Here is a 22,074-nt window from a genome sequence, read left to right as displayed (position 1 = left end):
CATTGGTCCTCACAGCTCAGGTCTCGTTTTCATTGAACTCGTCATGCTCAGCTAATAATCTGAATCCTGTAACCATTAGTCATCACAGCATATACAATGAAGAAAAGAAAAGAAAAGAAAAGAAAACTTCTGGTGTTGGGGAAATTCCCATGAGGGTGTGAGGATTTAAGGGGGAGAAAGAATGTACTTCTGCTATGAAATGCTGAGCTGCGCATGGAAATTTCTAGGCAGTTTTGAAGTATGACCTTTTTCTTGGTACATATGCGTCATGGCTGCATCAGACTTGAAGCCCTTTTTAGAAGTCTTCTTCCAGTCTCACGTTTCAAGAGTCAGTAGTGACACCTTGACATCATTTGCTCTCTCAAGTAATGAAGTCAGAAGTTAGTTTTTCAGGCCCTCCTGTGCCAATGTTAATCCCTAGTAAAATTTTACACTTGCTCTTGCTAAGAAAGAGGTCTGAATAAAGTGACACCGAATATTTTTCATTTGGAGAAAATCGAGGCTGTGCCTCAAAGCCCAGCTGTCCTGCCGCCATGCGATACTTTGAGTGTGCTCTGTATCACAATCTGTCCATACTTTGGAATATTCATTATCTTAGGTGTCCATCTGTGACTCCACAGAGCAGTGCCCATGTGCCCCCTCAGCAGGGTGGCTTAAGGGATTAAGAGATGGCTTTGGAGCCAGGTGGACCTGGGCTGGCCTCCCAGCTTCACCACTCACTAGTTATATGACCTGACTTGAGTTCTCTTATACCTACAAGTCCAAGCTTCATCATCTGAAAAATGAGGATAATGTTAACCTACCTCACAGGGCTTCTTGTTGTGATTAAATAAGATCACGTATGTCAACTGCTTATGATGGTCTGGCAAATAGAAGCTCTAAACAACTTTTATTGTTGTTAGTGTCGCATCATTTCAAATTAATTTTAATAGGAAGTTGTTTTAACAATTAAAACATTGTGTCCCTAGGAGTGATGCTTGGCACCTGCCAATATTTTCGACCTCATTAGCATAAGGTCCTAGTGCTTAAATTGTGTGCCTAAATTTTAGTGCCTAAATTGTGTGCCAGGGCTTGAGGCTGACCCAGGGAGAACCAGCCCTGAGGTCACAGGTCAGAGAGGGAGAAAGGCATACGAAAAACTACAGTTGCATAACAAGCAGTGAACTTGAGTGGAGACAGTGTGGTCAGCCTAGGAAGTTCGGAGAGGAGGTGAGGTTTGAACTGGAATGTGAAGGATGAAGTAGGCATTGTCTAGGCAGAGAAGAGGAGCAAAACCATTCCAGGCAGAGGGAATATTTGCAAGGGAGAAATATAATCACATTGTTCCTTCAGAAATTTGCCTCAAGAATCTTCTCCCAGTAGTTAATAGCCTGACCCTATCCTCCCCTCCTGGGGTCTGGAAAGATCTTTAAAAAGACACCACACTGTGTTTTAGAGGAGGCTGACAAGGCTAGGTGAAGTAACTACATTTTTCTGAATAGTTCCAAGTGCTGGGCATTTTCCATACATGATCTGTATGTAAAGGGAAGCCAGGAAGAGGCTAGAGGAGAAAATGCACCAAAACCACTGCAGGGAGACAGAGTTGGGATTTGAACTTAGGCCTCTCTGCCTCAAGGCCCAGATCCCTTTATACCTCAAAGGGTCAAACCAAAATGCCCCTAGAGGCCAGGCAAGCATGGTAAATGAGTGTAGCTGCCTGGATAAGCAACAGAACATCCCCACCTCATATTCAAGGCATTTGGGGCCCAAATAAAACTTAAGTATGAGAGCCAGGTTCAGTCTGCAAGTCTGATCGTTTCTTGGAAATCTTTTTTTTTTTTTTTCACTAACACTTCAGCTGATTATTGCCACTCTTTTTTTTCCAGTGTCTTACACTTAGCAATCATCCATCTTCATGCCCAGCTTGTGAGGGATCTACTAGAAGTCACGTCTGGCTTGATTTCTGATGACATTATCAACATGAGAAATGATCTCTACCAGGTAAGCAGAAACACTAACTGAAGAAAAGTTCACCGTTGGTGTGTGTTTGCGCATGTGCGTGTGCATGTGTATACGTATTATTTCTAATAATGTTAACAGTAGCAAAAATACAGTGCATTGTTGTATAAGTTATATCCTAAAAGCCCATTACTTGGGAATATTATTTATGATTTAGGATCCTTTAACCTATGAATGTAATAGTAATCACTCCACGATAGAAATCCCCCACTCATGCTGGGGGAAGACAAAGTTTACACTTTAGAAATCTGTCAAAGAGTTGATCCATTTTTTTTTCTTTTCTTAATTTGTTGTGTTTTTTTCATTATACTAAGTATACTCTTTAATCCCCATCCCCTGTTTTCCCCATCCCCCCACCCACTTCCCATCTGGTAATCATTAGTTTGTTCTCTGTAGTTGAGCCTGTTTCTTGGTTTGCTCCTCACTTTTCCCCCCCTTTTTTTTTTTTTTTGTTTCTTAAATTCTACATATGAATGAGATCATATGGTATTTGTTTTTCTCTGACTGACTTATTTCACTTAGCATTATACTCTCTAGCTCCATCCATGTTGTTGGCAAATGGCAAGATTTCATTCTTTTTTATGGATGAATAATATTCTTGTGTGTGTGTGTGTGTGTGTGTGTGTGTGTGTGTGTGTGTCACATCTCCTTTACCCATTCATCTGTTGATGGACACTTGGGCTGTTTGCATAGTTTGGCCATTGTAAACAATGCTGTTATAAATATAGGGGTGCATGTATCCCTTTGAATTAGTGTTTTTGTATTTTGGGAGTAGGTACCCAATAGTGCAATTACTGGGTTTTAGGGTAGTTCTATTTTTAATTTTTTGAGGATTCTCCATACTGTTTTCCACAGTGGGTGCAACAGTTTGCATTCCCACCAACAGTGCAAGAGTGTGCCTTTTTCTCCATATCCTCACCAACACTTGTTTCTTATGTTTTTGATTTTAGCCTTTCTGACTGGTGTGAGGTGATATCTCATTGTAGTTTTGATTTGCATCTCCCTGATGAGTGATGTTGAGCACCTGTTTTTCTTCTCTCTTTTTTTAACTGAAATATAACTGACATATAGCATTGTATTAGTTTAAGGTATATAGCGATTTGATATTTGCATAAATCACAAAATGATCACCAAAATAAGTTTATCATCCATCACCACCCATAGTTACAAATTTGTTTTTCTTGCAACAAGAACTTTTAAGATTTACTCTCTTAGCAGCTTTCAAATATGCAGTACAGAGAAACCTAGAGTAATACATCATATTTGTCAAGAAAAATACAACTGAAAAAAATTAAGTTGGAAAGCCAATAATTTATAAGAATTTTGACGTCTGCTAAAACACATTTTTACAACATCTAGATTAAGTGTGTATCAAATAAAGGGTGCTGAAATCAGAATACGGAAAGGTAAAAAGGTTGGTTGAGGAGAAAGTGTCTTTCAAAAACAGAAAGACATCTCAAGTTGAGGAAAACAGGGAACACCAGAGTTTTGCCCAGATCAGGTTTGAACAGGAATTCAGTGGGCTCAAAAGCAACTCGAGGAACCCTGGTACAGAAGTCTGCAGATATGGCAGAGAGAAGGTAGCTGGGACCCCATGAGGCTGCCTGATAGGCACATGCAGAGATCGAAACTTCTGCTTGGCGGAACCAAAGCCTGGATGTTGGCGTCGGAGCCGGTCTCTCTGGTTAAGGGGCACGCTACCACCGGGGCTGTTCCATTTCCTGCCCAGGAGCATAGTCTCCTCTTAGCTTGCCTTTGCCCCAGCCCACCTGGCTTTGGTCCCAGTCTCCTGGTCTGGCCCCTTCTCATCTTTCCCATTTTCTCCCTCCCTTCACTGCACCCAAAGTGACTTCCCAGCCCTTGCTGGCCTGGATGGTGTGCTGGTCCAGGCATATCTCACTCTAAAAATGTGGACAACAATCATGTGCAGTTAATTGTACAGTAAAGTACCTGTTCCCGTTCTCAATTGTTAAAGCAGGTGTTGTGGATCATTTTTATTTCTTCAAAGCAAAAGAACTAAAATGTTTACATGTGGCTGTCACTAGATTTTTATCTGTGCATAGGTGTTTCCTGAGAAGGGAAGTAAGTTTCCCATTTGATGTAAGGCTTTAGGCTCCTTCCCTGGCTGTAATGCTTAATGTCAAAGGAAGAATGAAGTTGGGGATTCTTCACTGACTCAGAATATAAAGCAATGAAAGTGAATTCTAATTTTAGGTAGACATTTAAAGGATGTCTTCAGATTCTCATACCATCTTGGGGGCTGTTGGTGTTTGGAGAGTCATCTGGCCCGTAAAGCTTGATTCTCTCGGGCTTTAGGACGGATTGTTCCTCCCACCATCACAAGTTTACAAATAAAACTGGGAACGGGACACTGTCACTTCTCGGTGCTCCTCTCAAAGACTGCTTAACGTCACTGCCTGTAGGTCAGATTCAAGGAATTACTTGTTTTTCTGTTTATAAATAGGCTCTGCAAAGGACACCACACAGCAGGATTAGTAGTTGTGATTTATTATGTGCTAACCTCCTTACTGTATCATTTGGTTACATATATGGAGACTCTCTCCAGTAGGCTACACACAAAAATCTCAAAACCACCACCCTTGACACTCCCACGCCTTCTGATACAGGGACTCTCAGGAGACCATAAGTCCATTTTTTCCCCCAACTTACCACTGCTCTCATTTATGGGCAAGGATTCTGGATCCCCTGGTATGCCTTGTATGGCTCAAACATATACCAATCGCAACTTTGCTCTGAGAACTAGAAAAGGCTAAAAGTTGGCTGCATTTATCTTTGTAAAGTTTCTCTGTTAACTGTTCTTGATGGAAAAATTATAGAGTTCTCTAAGTAATTTGGATTATTTGGCAATTGTCTTAGACAACCTCCCAAAATACCATTCACTAATCTTAGTACATTTCTGTGACCATCTGTCATGATCAGATCGCTCTCCCCACCCACTCTCTAGAGATACACTCAAAATAATCCAAGTGTATAGAGTTAGGAGTCTTCTGAAAACATTTCTGAAATCTGTTGCCTTTAAACCCTTCCTCTTCTTCTCCCCCTGACCATAGACAACCACTCTAATGTGTTTGATATGGATTGTTTTGTTTGCATACATTCCCATGTAACATTAGTGGGGGGTTTTGTGTATGTGGGGTTTTTTCTTTTATATTTTTAATTTTTATAAATATAATATATGTTCATGGTTTTTTAAATGGTACATAAGGAAATATACTAGAAAATCAAAAGTTGCCCTCCCTGGCAATATACAAGTCTCCCAACTCCATTCCCAAATACAACTATTACATTTGTAAGTATTTTTCCATATATTGGCTACACAAACATATATACTTGAAATATATAGACATTTTAGTATACTCTCACATGCAATCCATGCTACATTCTGTAATTCTGGGGTTAAAGATCTACATCCTGAAATCTCATAGGAATTAAGAAATTGAAAAATTGGTGGTACTATAGGAGAGAACTTAAAAAAAAAGGCTTATCATGGTAACAGAATTTGTGTAACATGAAAAAAATCGTATTAAATCTAGAGATAATTGCTGATTTCTGAATGGTATAATATTTTGTAATTTCAGATCTTTTTTACAGTCTCATTCTCTTTCAGACTTTTTTCATCTCCCCCAAATAGCATTTTAGATTAATAAATGCAGGCTTTTTTTTTTTAACATATTTATTTTTTGAGAAGAAGGCTCTTGGCTACAGTATCTAAAGTTTTGAGGACATCATTCTATTTCAAGCTGTAAAAGATGAAAAACATAAAAGAGAATGGTAATTTGGCCGAATAGCCTGTCTTGTTTGTGTTGTATGAGATCATCACTGTAACTGAGACACGGCCACGGGAGCGTCTTTCAGCATCTCCTGTGCTGTGGTCGTCCTGCAGCCAGAGTGCTGTGGCTCACCTGCTGTCGCTGCTGTGGCCAGTGATCGCTTACTGAGGGAGAAAAGTTTAGGCAAGTTGTCACTAGACAGACTGGATTTCACAGACTTCTGTGAAATAGACTGATTTGTTTAAAAATATACTGCCATTCTCTGTCGGTGACCTCAGTTCTTTGAAAGATACTTTCCTGATTGTGTTTGTCTTGCTCATTTTGAAAACACTCAGTTTGCAAAACATCTCATTTGCATTCACCGAGGCACTACTTCGTGGGCAGAGTTAAGTCAGATGGCTGTTTATGCACCTATTAGGTGCCGGCACTTCCACTTGTTTGTTCATCTGAGCCCTCTTAGTGAGATAGTTCTATTGTCCTGGTGGAGACATTTAGAATTCTGTGGCACCTGGGTGGCTCAGTCAGTTAAGCATCTGTCCGACTTCAGCTCGGGTCATGATCTCGAAGTTCGTGGGTTCGAGCCCCATATCAGACTCTGTGCTGTCAGCACAGCCCGCTTCAGATCCTCTGTCCCCCTCTGTCTCCGCCCCTCCCCCGGTCGTGCTCTCACTTTCTCAAAATAGATTAATTAATTTTAAAAAAGACATTTAGAACCCTTTGACACCTGTTATTAAAATGGAGGTGCCAGAGTTCTATTGATTTGCCTCATGGAGCCAGTCCATGGAAAAATATTTTTTAACTTAGCAAACTCATTTTCCATGTTAATGTAGAATCATGGCACCTTTGTTAATCAGTTTCTATTGAGTAGTTCATTTCAACTTCTTCAGTAAACTTGTAGCCTTGCTTTGATTTGTTAACATACAGAATTATCAGCTGAAGATAGATTCCTACTAGAAATTCAATAAATTTAAACTTATTATTAGAAGAATTCACATATTAACAATCAGCGGGCTGTAATGAGAAACAAGAAAGCTGTTAAGAATTTTAAATATAAAAATAATCTTAATTATTGCATGGCTCAATAGCAGTCCAGCATACACACTCCATTAGCACAGGATATGGAACATTTGCGGTAGGGAGGCGTTAATCTGGCAATGGGAAATGGCCCCGAGGGATGACTCCACCTATTGTAGTGGCAGCTACCAAGCCCATGGGTTCAGGTGCTTGCCACTGACCAGTGTATCTCCTGCCCCTTCTCCACTTGCCAGACACCCTTGCACTTGGCCGTGATCACCAAGCAGGAGGCTGTGGTGGAGGACTTGCTGAAGGCCGGGGCCGACCTGAGCCTCCTGGACCGCTTGGGTAACTCTGTTTTGCACCTAGCTGCCAAAGAAGGACAAGATAAAATTCTCAGTGTTTTACTCAAGCACAAAAAGGCAGCACTACTTATCGACCACCCTAATGGGGAAGGTAAGAGACAAACACACATTATGGTATAACCTTCTCTGTCTGCTCTCTAAACAATTGGTAGCTATTTGATAAATGTGTGTAATTTGATTTGCACCCCAAAATGCTTTCCTTAGACACCTGGAGTTCGTCATCTCTTGTGAGAATTTCTGTTGCTCACCATAGCTAGCTAATTTCTTTAAAGATGATTTGGAATAGTTAGTAGGAGGAAAAAGCAGAGGCCTGAGCATAGAAAGCATCATTTATCCAGAGATTGTTTATTTGCTCTGTTTCTCCTGAGAACATACAAGCAGACTGCGGGTTTACATGCAGAACAACAGACTTACAGCACCTTTTAAGGCCGTGTGGAGTAGAGACACGAGGCGTGCTGAAACTTGACAGCATTCCTTCCATAGGGTCCAGTTTTGCCATCTTGTGAGCAGCCTTCCAGCTCCATGACTGTCCCTGTGCTTGGGCTGCAGGTCTAACCGCCATTCACATAGCTGTGATGAGCAACAGCATGGCATGTTTGTTGCTGCTGGTGGCCGCCGGGGCCGATGTCAACGCCCAGGAGAGGAAGTCGGGGCGCTCGGCGCTGCACCTGGCTGTGGAGCGTGAAAACATCTCCCTCGCTGGCTGTCTGCTCCTGGAGGTAAAGGACACACGTATTTGCCTTGGCATTCAGTTCCCAAGAGGGAATTGAGACCATCTTTTCAAGGAATGATGTCAGTAACAGGTTTTCTCCTTATAGTACCTCTGTTTATTATCTACTCAAGGCTCCAGAGTAGCAGCTTCGGGCGTTCCTGACACCATCTGCCCAGTATCTCTAATTGGAGATGTTTTCAGTGACAGAGTCTGCCCCAAATAGCAACTGGGCTAGTAATATGACCTATTAACATGACCTAAGGGTCATGCTGACAGGAGAAGGTGGGGACTAAACTGTGAGAGAACCTTCCACTAACTCTTTCCTGTGTTGGCTGGATTTTAGGGTGATGCCTATGTAGACAGTACCACATATGATGGAACCACACCCCTGCACATAGCAGCCGGGAGAGGGTCCACCAGGCTGGCGGCTCTTCTCAAAGCAGCAGGTAAGGCGGCCTGGCGGTTAGTAATGGAAAACGCTATCAGGAGCGCAAACCCAACCCCAATTCAGCAGCCATGTCATCTTCTTTAAGCCACAGAGCTGCTGCTGAAAGGCATGAGTAAATACAAATCACGCTTTAACTGCCGTCATGATGCTCTTTGGACTAGTAATCCTGGGCTTCATCCTGATGGGCATGTCAATCTTTACTCTCTACTTCATCTGTTTGTTTTGGGTGTTCGTGGTTTAGGTTGACTCCCACGACAGGAGATCTTCTTAAAAGTTGAATTTGATTCCTTAAAGAACTCTGAGCAGTACCAGCCTCAGACATTGTCAGAAGTGTGCAGAAAAAAGTTTACTGGTATATGACATAATTTTAAAATTTCCTTTGGCAAGAAAGGTCTCTTAGAAGTTGAAATAATAGGAAAAAACAAATGGGTCGCGTATTGAGTACTATCATATGCGAGGCACTAGAAATGGCTAGCCTTTATTGACCTTACTGTGTACCAGGCATGTCACACGCATGGTCTCATTTAATCTGCAATAACCTTTTGAGGTAAGTACCATTATTATTTTTGCCATCTCACAGCCAAGGAGGCGGACTGGAGAGACCTGTGGGTACCAGTTCCAGGGTCCCAGTACGTGGCATACCTGTGAATCACACTTCGTCGTCTGAACCTCCAGACCCTATTCTCTCTACTCTGTTTCTCTCTCCTACTTTGCTCAAGGATTTGCAGGTGTTACTCCGTTCACTTCTCTAGTCCTGTGAAGTATAGAAAATTATCGCTGCTCACCCTTGAATCTCTCTTGCCTTGTATATTTAGACCTCAACAAACGTTTAATGGAATTAGTATCTCAGACCTTCTCTGGCATATCTGATTTACTTTAGAGATTATTAAAACCTTTTCGGGAAGTAAATGTTTCATAAATTTAAGAAAACAGAGCGAAGTAAGTACCTTCTTTCAAAATTGAGTCCAGGAAGATGTACAAACTTTTTATTTGAGAGCTCCACATTTTTCTAGTAAACAAAATCGTATCCAAAGAAACAATAGCCTCTTCTTAGCTTTTGTCAAGTTGAACTTTCTCTTGAGCAAGACACTCTGATTGCAGTTATGTATGCATAATTTGGGTAGTCACTGATTATAACTAAGAAATGCCTTCAGACAAGAAGCTATAACCCTTTCAAAAATGCTTTCCCTTGAATTCTCAGGATCCCATGAAAGGAGTAGCAAGTAGCGGTTTCTCCACGATATAAATGAAGGAACTCAGATGCAAGTCCTAGTCCTGAGCTCAAAGTCCTGAAGAAGGTCACTTAAGGAGGAGAGATATAGTTCAGCTCCTCCAGCCTTCTCCAGCCCATACATTGTTCCTCTTAGTTCCTCCACTGTTTCCATGGTCACGTGGCATTCCCTGCCTTCAAGATCAGGCCAGGCCTGGGAGGAAGAACTAAGAAACAGCATGAAGATCCTTCTCTGACTTTCATTAGGCCCTCTCCTATTATTGAAGTTGGCACAAAACTAACGTTCTCCCAGCAAGATAAAAACAAGTTCTTCCCAGAAGGGTGTTCTGAACTTACTACCGTTTTGTTAGACATCAGACTAAACAGTCCCATAAAAACAGTCTCTAAGCCTTTAAGAAGTAACTCTAGCTCTAATCTCTAAGTGACTTTTGGTGTTTTCTTGCTACACGTTAAGAAGCAGACTGGATTTTTCCAAGAGCAGCCCTAAAATTTTCAATAACTGTACCTCCTAAGAGAAGGTTTTTTTGTGGTGTCTGTTTGTTTAAGGATCGGGACCCTGGCAGTGCTGTACCCAGGAAGAAAACTGAGCATGTTGTCCCTATACAGCAAGTTTCTTTGTTCTATTGAGCAAGTGGGAGAATGGAGTGAAGAGTGTGCAGTGGTGGGCACAAACCTAAACAGAAAATTAGGACCTTAATGCTGAGGGCGCACCCCAGTCCCTGTAAACTGCTGCCATTACCCCTCAGACGAAAGGTGCATCTTTCGGTTGAAAACCGTCCTGGAGACTTAAATGTGAGGGTCAGGGTACTCCACGTCTTTTGTTGTTGAAAATGTCCGTGGCTATATAGGGTATCATCAGACATATTTACAGTCAAAATAAATTAGAATTTAAAAGAAGCTCTCTGAATATTTCTGTAGAAACATGTTTTATGTATTAAAAATGATCCAGGTGGGGGCGCCTGGGTGGCGCAGTTGGTTAAGTATCCAACTTCAGCTCAGGTCATGATCTCGTGGCTCGTGAGTTTGAGCCCCATGTCAGGCTCTGTGCTGACAGCTCGGAGCCTGGACCCTGCTTTGGATTCTGTCTCTCTCTCTCTCTCTCTCTCTCTCTCTCTCTCTGCCGCCCCCCCCAAATATATTTTAAAAATAAAATGGAAAAATAAAAATTATCCAGGTGTAATTGCCTCTAGGAGCTATTGTGTTTTGCCTTTGGAAACCTGAGCTCTGCAAGCAGTTCAGAGTCAACAAGATCTGGGTTTGCCTAATGCTGTGTAACTTGACTTCACAGGCGCAGATCCCCTCGTGGAGAACTTTGAGCCTCTCTATGACCTGGATGACTCTTGGGAAAAAGATGGAGAGGATGAAGGAGTCGTGCCTGGAACCACACCTCTAGATATGGCCACCAACTGGCAGGTGAGTGTGGCTCCAGGCTATTTGATGGCAGCTCCAGAGGGAGCTAATGATTCAGGAATATAAGAACAGACGGTCTTCCTGGGTCTTTATTCCCCAAAGCACATGCCTTTTATTTTTAAGAAAGTCTGCTTGTCAAGAGACATATTTATCTTGAAAAGCCTATCCATGAAAGATCTAGGTCAGGAGAGTTATGAGTGTAAAAGCATATGCCTAATCAGATCAGGGTTCGGTTGTGAGAGAGGGTTCTGCAGGAGAAAACACACAACTCACGTAAGAGTTTCCCGTTCTGAGCTCACACCAGAATTGTTCCCAGCTGCATTTCTGAAGCTAGGATAGATGTTCCAGTTGTCTTAGAACTATGGTAAGTGACTCCTTTACATAAAAAGAACCCGGGGAGTCTTCTGAGGACTTTAATAAATATAAACATAGTAAATAGACTTCAACTCTTCCTTCAAACTCTAGTGACCTGAAATCTGAAGGTGCAAACAGTTGGTAGGTCTTTACGGCCCAGGAAGAAGAGCCAGAGGGAGGCTGGCCCTCCAACCTGTGTTGATCTCCAACACAACAAAATCGACTTTCTTAGGGGCAAGCGCTGCTCCACATCCAAAAACTGCTTCTTGGCCTCTTCGCGGCCCGTGGTGTTGAGTTGACTGACCCTGGCAGAGACCACACGGTTCCCCTTTTATGCTGAGCACCTGGCTTTCCCAGAAGCCTCACCACAGAACACAGAAAGATAACCCACTTCAGTGACCCCATGTTGTCCTTACCTAAGTCAGCACGCCCAAAGTGACTGCAGAGAACACAGAAGGGTCTCCATAGCTATGGAATTTATTTTTCCTTTTAACCTGAGACCTTTGTGTCCCCTCAATTTAAAATGTAGATGGTGCTGGAAAGAGAACATCAGGCCTTGTGAGCATTACTATACCTGTTTGAGCAAGTTTACTAAACTCATTCTCATAAGGCTTTTACGAGGGCGGGGGGGGGGGGGCAGCAAAGAGGCACAGCTTCACAGCTCTGAGTAAGCTCAGCCCTCACCCTGGCTCCCAGGGAGACATCACGTCCCAACACATGGCTGATTTGGTGGCCTGGATGGTGTCCGTCCCTCAGAAGGACTGTGGCCCTGGCTCTCTGCAAGGTTGGCTTGGGTCTTCCTACCCACCTCAGAGGCCCCTGTAGAGCACAGCCTCGTGGTCCCAGAGCCCCCAGGACTTTTCTTTCCCCAAAGGGCATTGTCATGACTTCATGGGTCAAGGTGTTGACTCCTTCCCATTCCTCCACCTTTGGGGTACTAGGCCCTCCTAAGGAGGACACAGTTCTTGATCATAAAGAAACTGATTCCCCTCCTGGCGCCTTTAATGTGTAATGTTTTTCCATGATTTTCTTCCCAACAGGTGTTTGATATATTAAATGGGAAACCATATGAGCCAGAGTTTACATCTGATGATTTACTCGCACAAGGTGAGCGCTTAACCAGTGTCCTCTCCACACTGTCATTTAAAGGGGTGAGGGAGAGCCAGCATTATCCAGGCTGGACTGTGAAAGGCACAGTGGCTCGTTTCAGAATCAGAAGATCCTGGACGTATGCAAGGGGGAATATCCAGCCGTAATCTACCAAAACGCATATAGTGCTGCTACTCGGCAGGGCTTCTGCCAACTGCGAGGAGAGGAGCTTCACTGCTCCCACTGGGCATTTGAGGGCAGCCGTGTGGCCATGGTCAGTCCCTCCAGAGTGACTCTGGTCGCTTAGGACAGCCGTGTTTCTTCTTCATTCCTTCAGGAGACATGAAACAGCTGACCGAAGATGCCAAGTTGCAGCTCTACAAGTTGCTAGAAATCCCTGATCCAGACAAAAACTGGGCTACCCTGGCACAGAAGTTAGGCCTGGGGATACTAAATAATGCCTTCCGGCTGAGTCCCGCTCCTTCTAAAACTCTTATGGACAACTACGAGGTAACACATCACCTCACATTTTTATTGGACCCTCCTCTGTTAACATCGCTGACTTGGGCCTGATTCCCTCCCCCCGTCCCTTAACTCTGAGGAGGAAAATCAGTCACTCATGGCTCATATCCTGGGCGGGTGACCCAGGCCAGGGTGGAAACCCGCTTTTGTAAGAAGACAGCTTTCAGATACCTTCAGGTGTTCCCTAGTTTCAAATACCTTGCGATTTCCTGCAAAAATCCTACTTAGAGGGAACTTTGACCCTCCCCCCGCCGAACAAACCTGACAGACTGTGATTCATGTGCGTTATCTTCCTGGCCCCAAGAACATGCCTTCATCCTGTGGCAGGACATGGAGTCAGCTTTCTGTGAGGGGAAGGGTTCTGTGAGGTGAAATTATTTTCTACTGAAGATTTCCTTGTTAGCTCTTGTTTCTCGGTGGTTTTCAGAGCTTCAGCCCAAACAGGGATACGGCGTGACCTTCGCTGCAGGTAGAGTTTCACTGCCTCAGCACTTCTCTCCCTCTGTGTCCCCTGTGCTTACTGGAAGCCACTTCTCTGTGATTTCCTGAGTGGTCTCTGAGCTGAAACAGGAAACTCCACTCGACGACCGTGTGTCTCCTTCTCCGCTCTTCCCTCTGACCCCTCCAGTGCCGCCAGGCTCTCTCGGGGGCTAAGGGGGGTGGTGCGTGTCATGCTGACAGCCTGCCCACTTGCTCCTGGCCCCGGGACACACTCTTCCTGTCTTCCTCACAGGTCTCTGGGGGGACAATTAAAGAGCTGGTGGAGGCCCTGAGACAGATGGGCTATACCGAAGCGATCGAAGTGATCCAGGCCGCCTTCTGCACCCCGGGAACTGCAGCCCCCAGCCCAGGGAAGACCCTCTCACTGCCCCTCTCACCTGCCTCCACAAGGTCACCAGTAGGTAAGGAAACAACAGGACAGCTGAGATCATCTCTGCTCCCCAGACTGTGTCTTCAGCATCTTGGGATATGGCTGTCCTCCCTGCCATCGTTCCCTGAGTACATGGTCCAGTGTGTCTGTCTTCCCCCCTGCAGCTCACAGGTTCTGCCCTCTGCCCCTCTCCTGCTGCTACCGGTCAGGTGGGGGGCTGTCCCCAGGAACAGTCACATTAATCTGTGAGTCACTTCAGTTCCTAATAAATATTAAAAACAACATGATGTGGCTGGTTAAGGCAAATAGTGTTTCTCTCACTTCTTAAAATTAAAAAAGAGAGAGAGTACCTGGGTGGCTCAGTCGGTTAAGTGTCTGACTCTTGATTTCAGCTCAGGTCATCATCTCACAGTTTGTGGGATCAAGCCCCATGTTGGGCTGTGCGCTGGCAGTGCAAAGTCTGCTTAGGATTCTCTCTCTCTCTCTCTCTTTCTCTCTCTGTCTGCCCCTTCCCTGCTCTATCTCTCTCAAAAAAAAAAAAAAACACACACACACACAACTTTAAAAAAGAGAGAGAGAAACATACAGAGCAAGGCTTATAGAGCCAGGACTGGCCCCAGTTCCCACCACAGCACCCTAGCTCCTCACCTCCACCCCTGCAATGGCTTCACCTTCTCTCTTCGCCTCCTCCCAACCCACAGCACTGACCCTTACCCACCCCTCCGTCACTCATCTGAAACACATAAGATAACAGACTCCCAGCACAGCCCAATAACCCTTTGTTTCCCTGTAAATGGGTCCTTGCCCTCTCTCAGCAACCACTCCGCACTTTCTGTCTGGACCCCCCACCCCCCTTCCCTCTCCTGACTCATCCAGTGTCCTCGGCTCACACGCCACCGAGAACATAGCAGCAACTAGAATTTGCTCATCTTTGAAAGATGAACAGTTGGCCATGTCAGGCAGAAGCACTGCCATCCTCCAGGTTTAGACAAAAATCTGAGACTTTGCCCACGGACACTTGCTGCTAGAAACCACCTCACACACAGCCCAGTCCTTGCTCTGAGACAACCACCCTTGTCCACCCGCCCTCATTTTTTGCCCCACTTCCTCTAGCGGCTTTTCATCGGTCTCCCTGCTTCCAGGCTGTCCCCCTCCCTTCAGTCCACTCTCAACACAACAGATAGTGAGATTCTTTTTAAAAATTAGTGCTGTTAAAAAAAGGCGAGAGGCACCTGGGTGGTTCAGGTGGTTGAGTGTCCAACTCTTGATCTCTGCTCAGGTCATCAAGCCCCGCATCAGTCTCTGTGCTTAGGATTCACTCCCACTCTCTCTCTCTCTCTCTGTCCCTTCCCCACTCGCTCGCTCCCATTCCCTCTCTCGCAAAATAAACAGTTTTTTAAAAAAAGGAAAAAAATAAAAATTAGTTGCTTTTATGTCACTCCCGTTTTATACCTTCCAGTTCATTCATCCATTCACCAAATCTTTACTGAGTGCAGCCTGAGTGCCTAGCTCAGTATAAGGCTTTGAAGATAGAGCAGTAAGTAATAAAGGCAGTACCCCTGGGGAACCTGGCAGTACCCCTGGGGTGGCTCAGTTAGTTAAGCAGCCGACTTCCGCCCAGGTCATAATCTCACAGCTCATGGGTTCAAGCCCCACATCGGGCTCTGACACCTCAGAGCCTGGAGCCTCATTCAGATTCTCTGTCTCCCTCTCTGCCCCTCCCCAGCTCGCGCTCTGTCTCTCAAAAATAAATAAACATATTTAAATAAATAAATAAAGGCAGTGTCCCTTTGTCCATTCTCTCTTGTAAATGCTTTCATATGCCCTTCCTCCTGCCCCACCACCTGGGACCCCCCACCCGCAACTGTTCTGCTCACAGGTCTGAGCCAGTCTTAAGACCTGAACCTTCTCTTTCCCTTCCCTACAAAGATCCTCACCTGGTGGTTCCTTCTTGCCTTTCAGTTTCAGCACAAGTGTCACTTATCAGGGCCCTTCCTAGGAGAGTAAGGACAGATGTTATGCACTTTAGAAAGGAATAATGTGACCACCAGGAAAACAATCCACATCTCCTATATCCTGACCTGGTGCTCCTTTTACACAAAGAAACAGGAAAATACTTATATCTTTTTTATTTTATTTTATTTTATTTTATTTTATTTATTTTGTTTTTTGAGAGACAGGGCACAGTGAATGAGGGAGAATGGAGGAGGGAGAGAGGGAGAGAGAATCCCATGAGGGGCAGACAGAGAGAGAGAGAAGTGGGTCTCACCCTGAGTGGGGCTCATGCTCATCCTAAGCGGGGTTTGATCTCACCTGCTGTGGGACTCAAACTCACAAACGGTGAGATCATGACCTGAGCCAAAGTCAGATGCTTACCGACTGACTGAGCCACCCAGCACCCAGAAAATACTTATATTTTTGAAATTTTATTTGACTTCTGACTTGTAGTTATTTTTAAAATACCTTGTACTAACTGGCACATAATAGAAACCCAATAAAGAGGGGTGCCTGGTGGCTCAGTCAGTTAAGCGTCCGACTTCGGCTCAAGTCATGATCTCGCAGTTCGCAGGTTCGAGCCCTGCGCTGGGCTCTGTGCTGACAGCTCAGAGCCTGGAGACTGCTTTGGATTCTCTGTCTCCCTCTCTTTCTGCTTCTCCCCCACTCATACTCTGTCTCTCTGTCTCTCAAAAATAAACATTTTTTAAAAATTTAAAAGAAACCCGGTAAAGACTGGCTCATCGGATAACTCAACAAGTCAATTAGAAGACAATAGCCGTGTCAATGCCATTAAGGTCTTAATATTTTAATATTGGAATTGAATATACAAGAAGGTATCATTTTGATTTGTGTATATTAGACTTGTGTTTCTTTGATCACTTCCTCTCTATGGGGAATAACTCAACACTGTTCAGATCTCTAAAGACACTTCTCAACAAGGAGGATTTGACCTATTGTTCAGTACAGACTCATTTTCATCATAATCACCTTATTTTCTTTGCTACCAGAATGTTTTGGACGCAACATACAGCGTTCACTAGCACGTGAGGCCCCGGAGAGATGTCTCATCTCTACCTCCTGCTTCTGTCACCCATTTATTTTGCCAGGGTTCAGCAATTTTCCCAGCTATAAAATAGGTAATATGGTGGTTGGAAAAATACACCTGATTTCTAAGAAAAAAAAAGTACTTCTGAGTTAGGAGAACTCAGAAAGGATTCTGATAAACATGATGGTAAAAAAGAGATGTGAAAGCATTTGACTAATTTTGATGTCTTCACAGTTTTTATATTCTCAAGGTTCTCCCTCCTCCCCTCACCGTGCACAGTAGCGACAAGCAGGCAGCGCGGGCGGGGAGGCGCGGTGACTTGGGGAACCCGATAGGCAGAAGCAGCCCACGCACGAGCCTTGTAGATCCAGACCCCGAGGCCGGCCAGAATGGAAGGTGTATGAGAGCTAAGGCTCTGCCTTTGCCCAGCCGCACCCCAGTGAATCTGTGCTTCTTCCCCCAGACGAGGTCCGGGACGACAGCATCTGTGACAGCGGCGTGGAGACCTCCTTCCGCAAACTCAGCTTTACAGAGTCTCTGACCGGCGGCGGCTCCTTGCTGACTCTTAACAAAGTGCCCCGTGAGTACGGGCGGGAAGGACCTATAGAAGGCAAAATCTAGCCTGCTGGCAGCGCCCTGCACCATGTAAAACCAAAGCTCTGAAATTCCACCACACTGTCCAAAAGAAGGAAGGCGAAGGGCATCCAGAGGTGCTCAGAGGAATACCAGCCTGCCTGAATCACTCGGAATTTAATTCACGGCCTTTTGAAGGTGGCTTCCTTTCTTGGTTCTCACATGAATGTTAGTCCGGTCCACTTCCAGCTGCTCCAGCGGTCACGGCGAGCCGGGCTGGCGCCTCCTTGTGGGCGAATTAGCTTATTGAGCTTTACCGGCTGCTTTCCATGGTCACTGCTGCTGTCCCCTTGCTGCGCTCCCACTGTCATTAAAAGGTGTCCCAGTGTCCACCTGGTGTTATTTCTGGCCGTCCACAGCACAGGCGTGCACTCAGATTAAGGATTAAGAAAAGGAATATTTTTAAATGAGAGTCACACGGTGTATAATAAAAAAGGCTTACTGCTTTTTCTAATGTGGTTATCTATGTGATTTGAAAAAAAGAACCTGTACATGTCAATATTTAAACATGGTTACAATCAGTGCTGAAAATGGTATTTTCCCCCTTTTCTGCATTTTGCTATTGTAAATATGTTTTTTAGATCAAATACTTTAAAGGAAAAAATGTTGGATTTATAAATGCTATTTTTTATTTTACTTTTATAATAAAAAGAAAAGCAAATTGATGACCTCATCTTGTTTGATCTCCAGAAATACTTTTCTGAGATGATTCCCTGTAATCACAGGATCGTTCCACAGCCTGGTTATCACATTCACATTCCCCTTCAGAGTCAAGTTTTTGACCCAGAAATGAACAACAAAAATAAATGATCAAAAGAGAAGTGTTTTAAGGTGAGATGAAAGCTCTGGGTTTGTCGAATCTTTGCTTGGCTCGTTTCATTTAGGCTGTATCGCCTCACCTTACTCCATACTCCACCTCGTGCAAAATCATTCCTCCTCACACCTCGGTGCGTTCCCAGTGCCTCTGTGATGCATAAAGTACTTCAGCCGCCTGCCAGAGGGCTCGGGACAGGCAGCCTTCCAGCGTGAATCTCTGCCGAACTGTTCATCACTCAGAGACTTGGAAATAAGGGAGAGGAGAAATGAAAAGCATTTGAATGAGGGGCTGTGGTGAACTCTGTGACAGGCAACCAAGAAAGCCTCTTTACCAAAGGACACGTCCACCCGGCCGCTGGGAACACACTTAGCAAAAGGCTTCCACCTGTCAGTTCCTTTGGGGGTTGCTTCAGCCTCAGAGAGCCACCTCACCCAGGTCACACTCGTTTTGCTGATGGCCCCAAGTAACACGGATTGATGCGGTGTACAAATGCTGGTCGGCCCAGGACAGTATTTAAGGGCTGTTTGTGCTCAAGCTCCTTCTCGCTGGCTGGGCTGGTGCTTGGGTCCGCGTCACAACACAGGTCTTCCCCCTGCCCAGTTACTGCCTCCTCCCCTGCCCAGCCACAGGCGCCGATCTTAGGGCACCCCCAAATAAACATCCCACTCATGAAGCTCCATCTCAGAGCCGGCTTCCAGAGAGCCCAACCTGCACGGGGCTGGGAGCTAATGGTCTCCACTTTTGCACAACACATGAAGTCATGCAATCTTTTTTTTTTTTTTTTTAATTTTTTTTTTTCAACATTTATTTATTTTTGGGACAGAGAGAGACAGAGCATGAATGGGGGAGGGGCAGAGAGAGAGGGAGACACAGAATCGGAAACAGGCTCCAGGCTCTGAGCCATCAGCTCAGAGCCTGACGCGGGGCTCGAACTCACGGACTGCGAGATCGTGACCTGGCTGAAGTCGGACGCTTAACCGACTGCGCCACCCAGGCGCCCCATGAAGTCATGCAATCTTGAAAATGACCCAGTCAGATATATACAATTATCCCCAACTTACACAGAAGCAAACTGAGGCCCAAGAATTCAAGTAGGCAGTGGCTAAGCTGCTTCTGAATTTAGATCTGTCTAGTTCCAGAGATCACGGGTTGGAGAATTATCTGAGTGTAGGATATGAAAGTAGATTAAAATAATGGAGTCCAGAAGTAGACCCCAAAATAGGAAGTTAGGATGTGATAAATTTCAAATCAGTAAGGAAAAGATGGTTAATCAGTAAGTGTATGTTCCAACTGGTTAATCACTTGGAAGAAGTCAATCTGAACTCTGAGTTCCCTCCTTTCAAATCAAAATGATTTCCAAATATATCAAAAATTAAACCACAGAAATACTAGAAATCATGGATGAATAATCTTGAAATAGAGGAGGCCTTTCTAAGCAAGACTTTGTTGTCTGGTGTAAAACCAGTTTGGGTTCTTCGTGTCACCATGTGTCCCAAATAAAGAAAATATATTTTTTCAATTCTACTTCTGTTTTCTCTTACATTGTTATTTCTCCACATGCTCCAATCCATTCTCCCAGTGTTTGAAAGTTGTACTTGAAAGTAAAAGAAAAAGTAGCTTGCTCTCCTTACTTTTCCAACAACAAGCCCATGCCTCCATTCCTCCACCCGTTCCTCTCTGTGGCAGTCATTCTCCACAGGCCAACACAGGTCTCCTGTCTTACGTTGTGGATGCTGACACTCCTCCCACTAAGGGGAGGGGCCTACACTCCTTCCCTGTCAACGGAGGCCTACAATAAGGGTAGAAGTGATGCTAAGTGACTTCCGAGGTTAGGTAGGAAAATGCAATGCAGCTTCTGCCCAGGCCCCCTCTTGGAACCCAGTCAGCATGCTCTGAGGGAGCCAAGTGGCCACATGGAGAAGCCACATGTAGGTGTTCAGCCAATGGCTTTCACTTGAGCTCACAGCCAGTGCCAGCACCAACCAGCAGATGCATCAGGGAAGGAAGCCTCGAGACGATTCCAGTCACCAGCCATTCGTCACACCCGTCTAACCTTCAAGCTGCCTTAGCCCGTGCTGCTCAAGTAGAGACAAGCTGTTGAGCGGAGCCCTGAGCAAATAGCAGGTTCACGAGTAAAATAACGGTGGATATTTTAAGTTCTCTGTGTGGAGTGTTACATTCTCCAGGTCTCTAACCTGACAGCTCCCATACCAGAGAGTCACTTTAAAGAGAAGCTGACTCCCCAGAGGAACAACTAAAAGCAACTCATGCCGAGACTAAAAATAACATTCCCCTTCTTTAATAAGAAGCCCTGTTTCTCTTCTGTTCCAGAAACTTCCTCTTTCTCCTCCCAGATCTCAGTGCTGGCCTGAGCCCCTGCGTGGTGCTTGAGCAAAAAGGCTATCAACAGCCGACTGCCTCTGAGGAAGGAGTGTCTCTCATATTGTACCAGCAGATGGGGATAAATACCAGAAGGATTGTAGGAGATCAGGTGGAAAGCTACAATGGGCCGGAAATAAACCTTTCCAGAAAGCTGGTCTCTCAGCAGGAAGCCATTTAAAAATAGCTTTCTCAGAACTTTGTGATCTTTACTCTGCAGGCATAACCTAGACTTTTGCAGGCTGGGCAGTCTCACGACCCCCCTGTGTCTTCTGCAGTAACTTTATATGATGTGGATATTCCTGGTCACCACTGAGTGTGACCTCACAAACCAGCCGAGGGTCTTAGCAAGATGCACCTTCGCAAGACAAAGGAAAGGAAGGAGCCAGGCAAATTTATGTGCAATCCCTTTGGCAACAGGACATCTCTATGAGGTACATACCTAACCCCAATTTTACAGCGAGGGAACAGATAATCTGAATATTAACTAATTTACCCAGGATTCAAATCTAGGTCTGCCTGATCCCCGAGGTTACTCTTTAACGATGTCTAAGTCCTCTGAAGGAAAGATGTTATATTGCAAAGAGAAAGAAAAAAATCCATACAAATCTGTACAAGGAATTTTTTATCCTGTTTATGATCCTCACTGTCATTTTTTTATGTTTAAAAAAACATAAACCTGCTGCTTCATTTTTTTTAATGTTTATTTATTTGAGAGAGAGACAGAGTACAAGTGGGGAAGGGTCAGAGAGAGAGGGAGACACAGAATCCAAAGCAGGCTCCAGGCTCTGAGCTGTCAGCACAGAGCCCAACGCGGGGCTCGAACTCACGAGCTGTGAGATCATGACCTGAGCCAAAGTTGGACGCTCAACCGACTGAGCCACCCAGGTGCCCCTAGCCTGCTGCTTCATTTAAACACCAATCCCAGAGACTATAAATTCTTGTCCTTTGGTTGGGGAAGACACTAAAAAGGGGCTTGAAATTAAACAGATGTCATCCTCCTGTATTATGGATTCCATGATACCTACAATAGGCTACTCCATTCCCCTGGACAAATGACTAGTTCCTCAGATTGTCCAAGCTTCTTAAAACAGAGGGAGGAAGGGGCTGAAATATCATTTTTTCATTTCCATCAACTAGCTTTTCCATCTTGATCTCTCTGTTTCCAAAATGACAATTTCATTGAAATATCACAACAATCCTCCAGGAATGAAGATACGTATTCAACAAGGATTTTGTGAGCATCTGTTACGTGCCAGGCACTACAATGGGTGGCCATCATTCATTAGCGCTCATATTACTTGTTTAAAAACCTTGTGAAGTAAAAAATTTCGTTCCTGTTTTACAGATGAGTAAACTAAGGCACACATAAAATATTTAACAGCAAGATCTCCCTA

The 22,074-nt window shown here is 44.6% G+C and overlaps 1 protein-coding gene across 3 annotated transcripts in view; it reads left to right on the top strand.

Annotated features, from left to right (window-relative positions):
* The window catches only part of NFKB1 (nuclear factor kappa B subunit 1), a 119,506-nt gene extending 101,571 nt beyond the window's left edge, over positions 1-17,935 (top strand). For all 3 annotated transcript variants that reach the window (XM_045471713.1, XM_045471722.1, XM_045471732.1), the window contains 9 exons: positions 1,866-1,980; positions 7,058-7,259; positions 7,718-7,887; positions 8,224-8,326; positions 10,848-10,972; positions 12,364-12,430; positions 12,750-12,922; positions 13,668-13,836; positions 17,312-17,935. In XM_045471713.1, the coding sequence (XP_045327669.1) occupies positions 1,866-1,980; positions 7,058-7,259; positions 7,718-7,887; positions 8,224-8,326; positions 10,848-10,972; positions 12,364-12,430; positions 12,750-12,922; positions 13,668-13,836; positions 17,312-17,469 (1,282 nt within the window). In that variant the 3' untranslated portion in view covers positions 17,470-17,935. The remainder of the gene's footprint in view (positions 1-1,865; positions 1,981-7,057; positions 7,260-7,717; positions 7,888-8,223; positions 8,327-10,847; positions 10,973-12,363; positions 12,431-12,749; positions 12,923-13,667; positions 13,837-17,311) is intronic.
* The last annotated feature ends 4,139 nt before the right edge of the window (positions 17,936-22,074 follow it).

Source organism: Leopardus geoffroyi, chromosome B1 (assembly GCF_018350155.1).
Source record: "Leopardus geoffroyi isolate Oge1 chromosome B1, O.geoffroyi_Oge1_pat1.0, whole genome shotgun sequence".
NCBI lineage: Eukaryota > Metazoa > Chordata > Mammalia > Carnivora > Felidae > Leopardus > Leopardus geoffroyi.
This window is presented reverse-complemented; position numbering and strand designations above follow the sequence as displayed.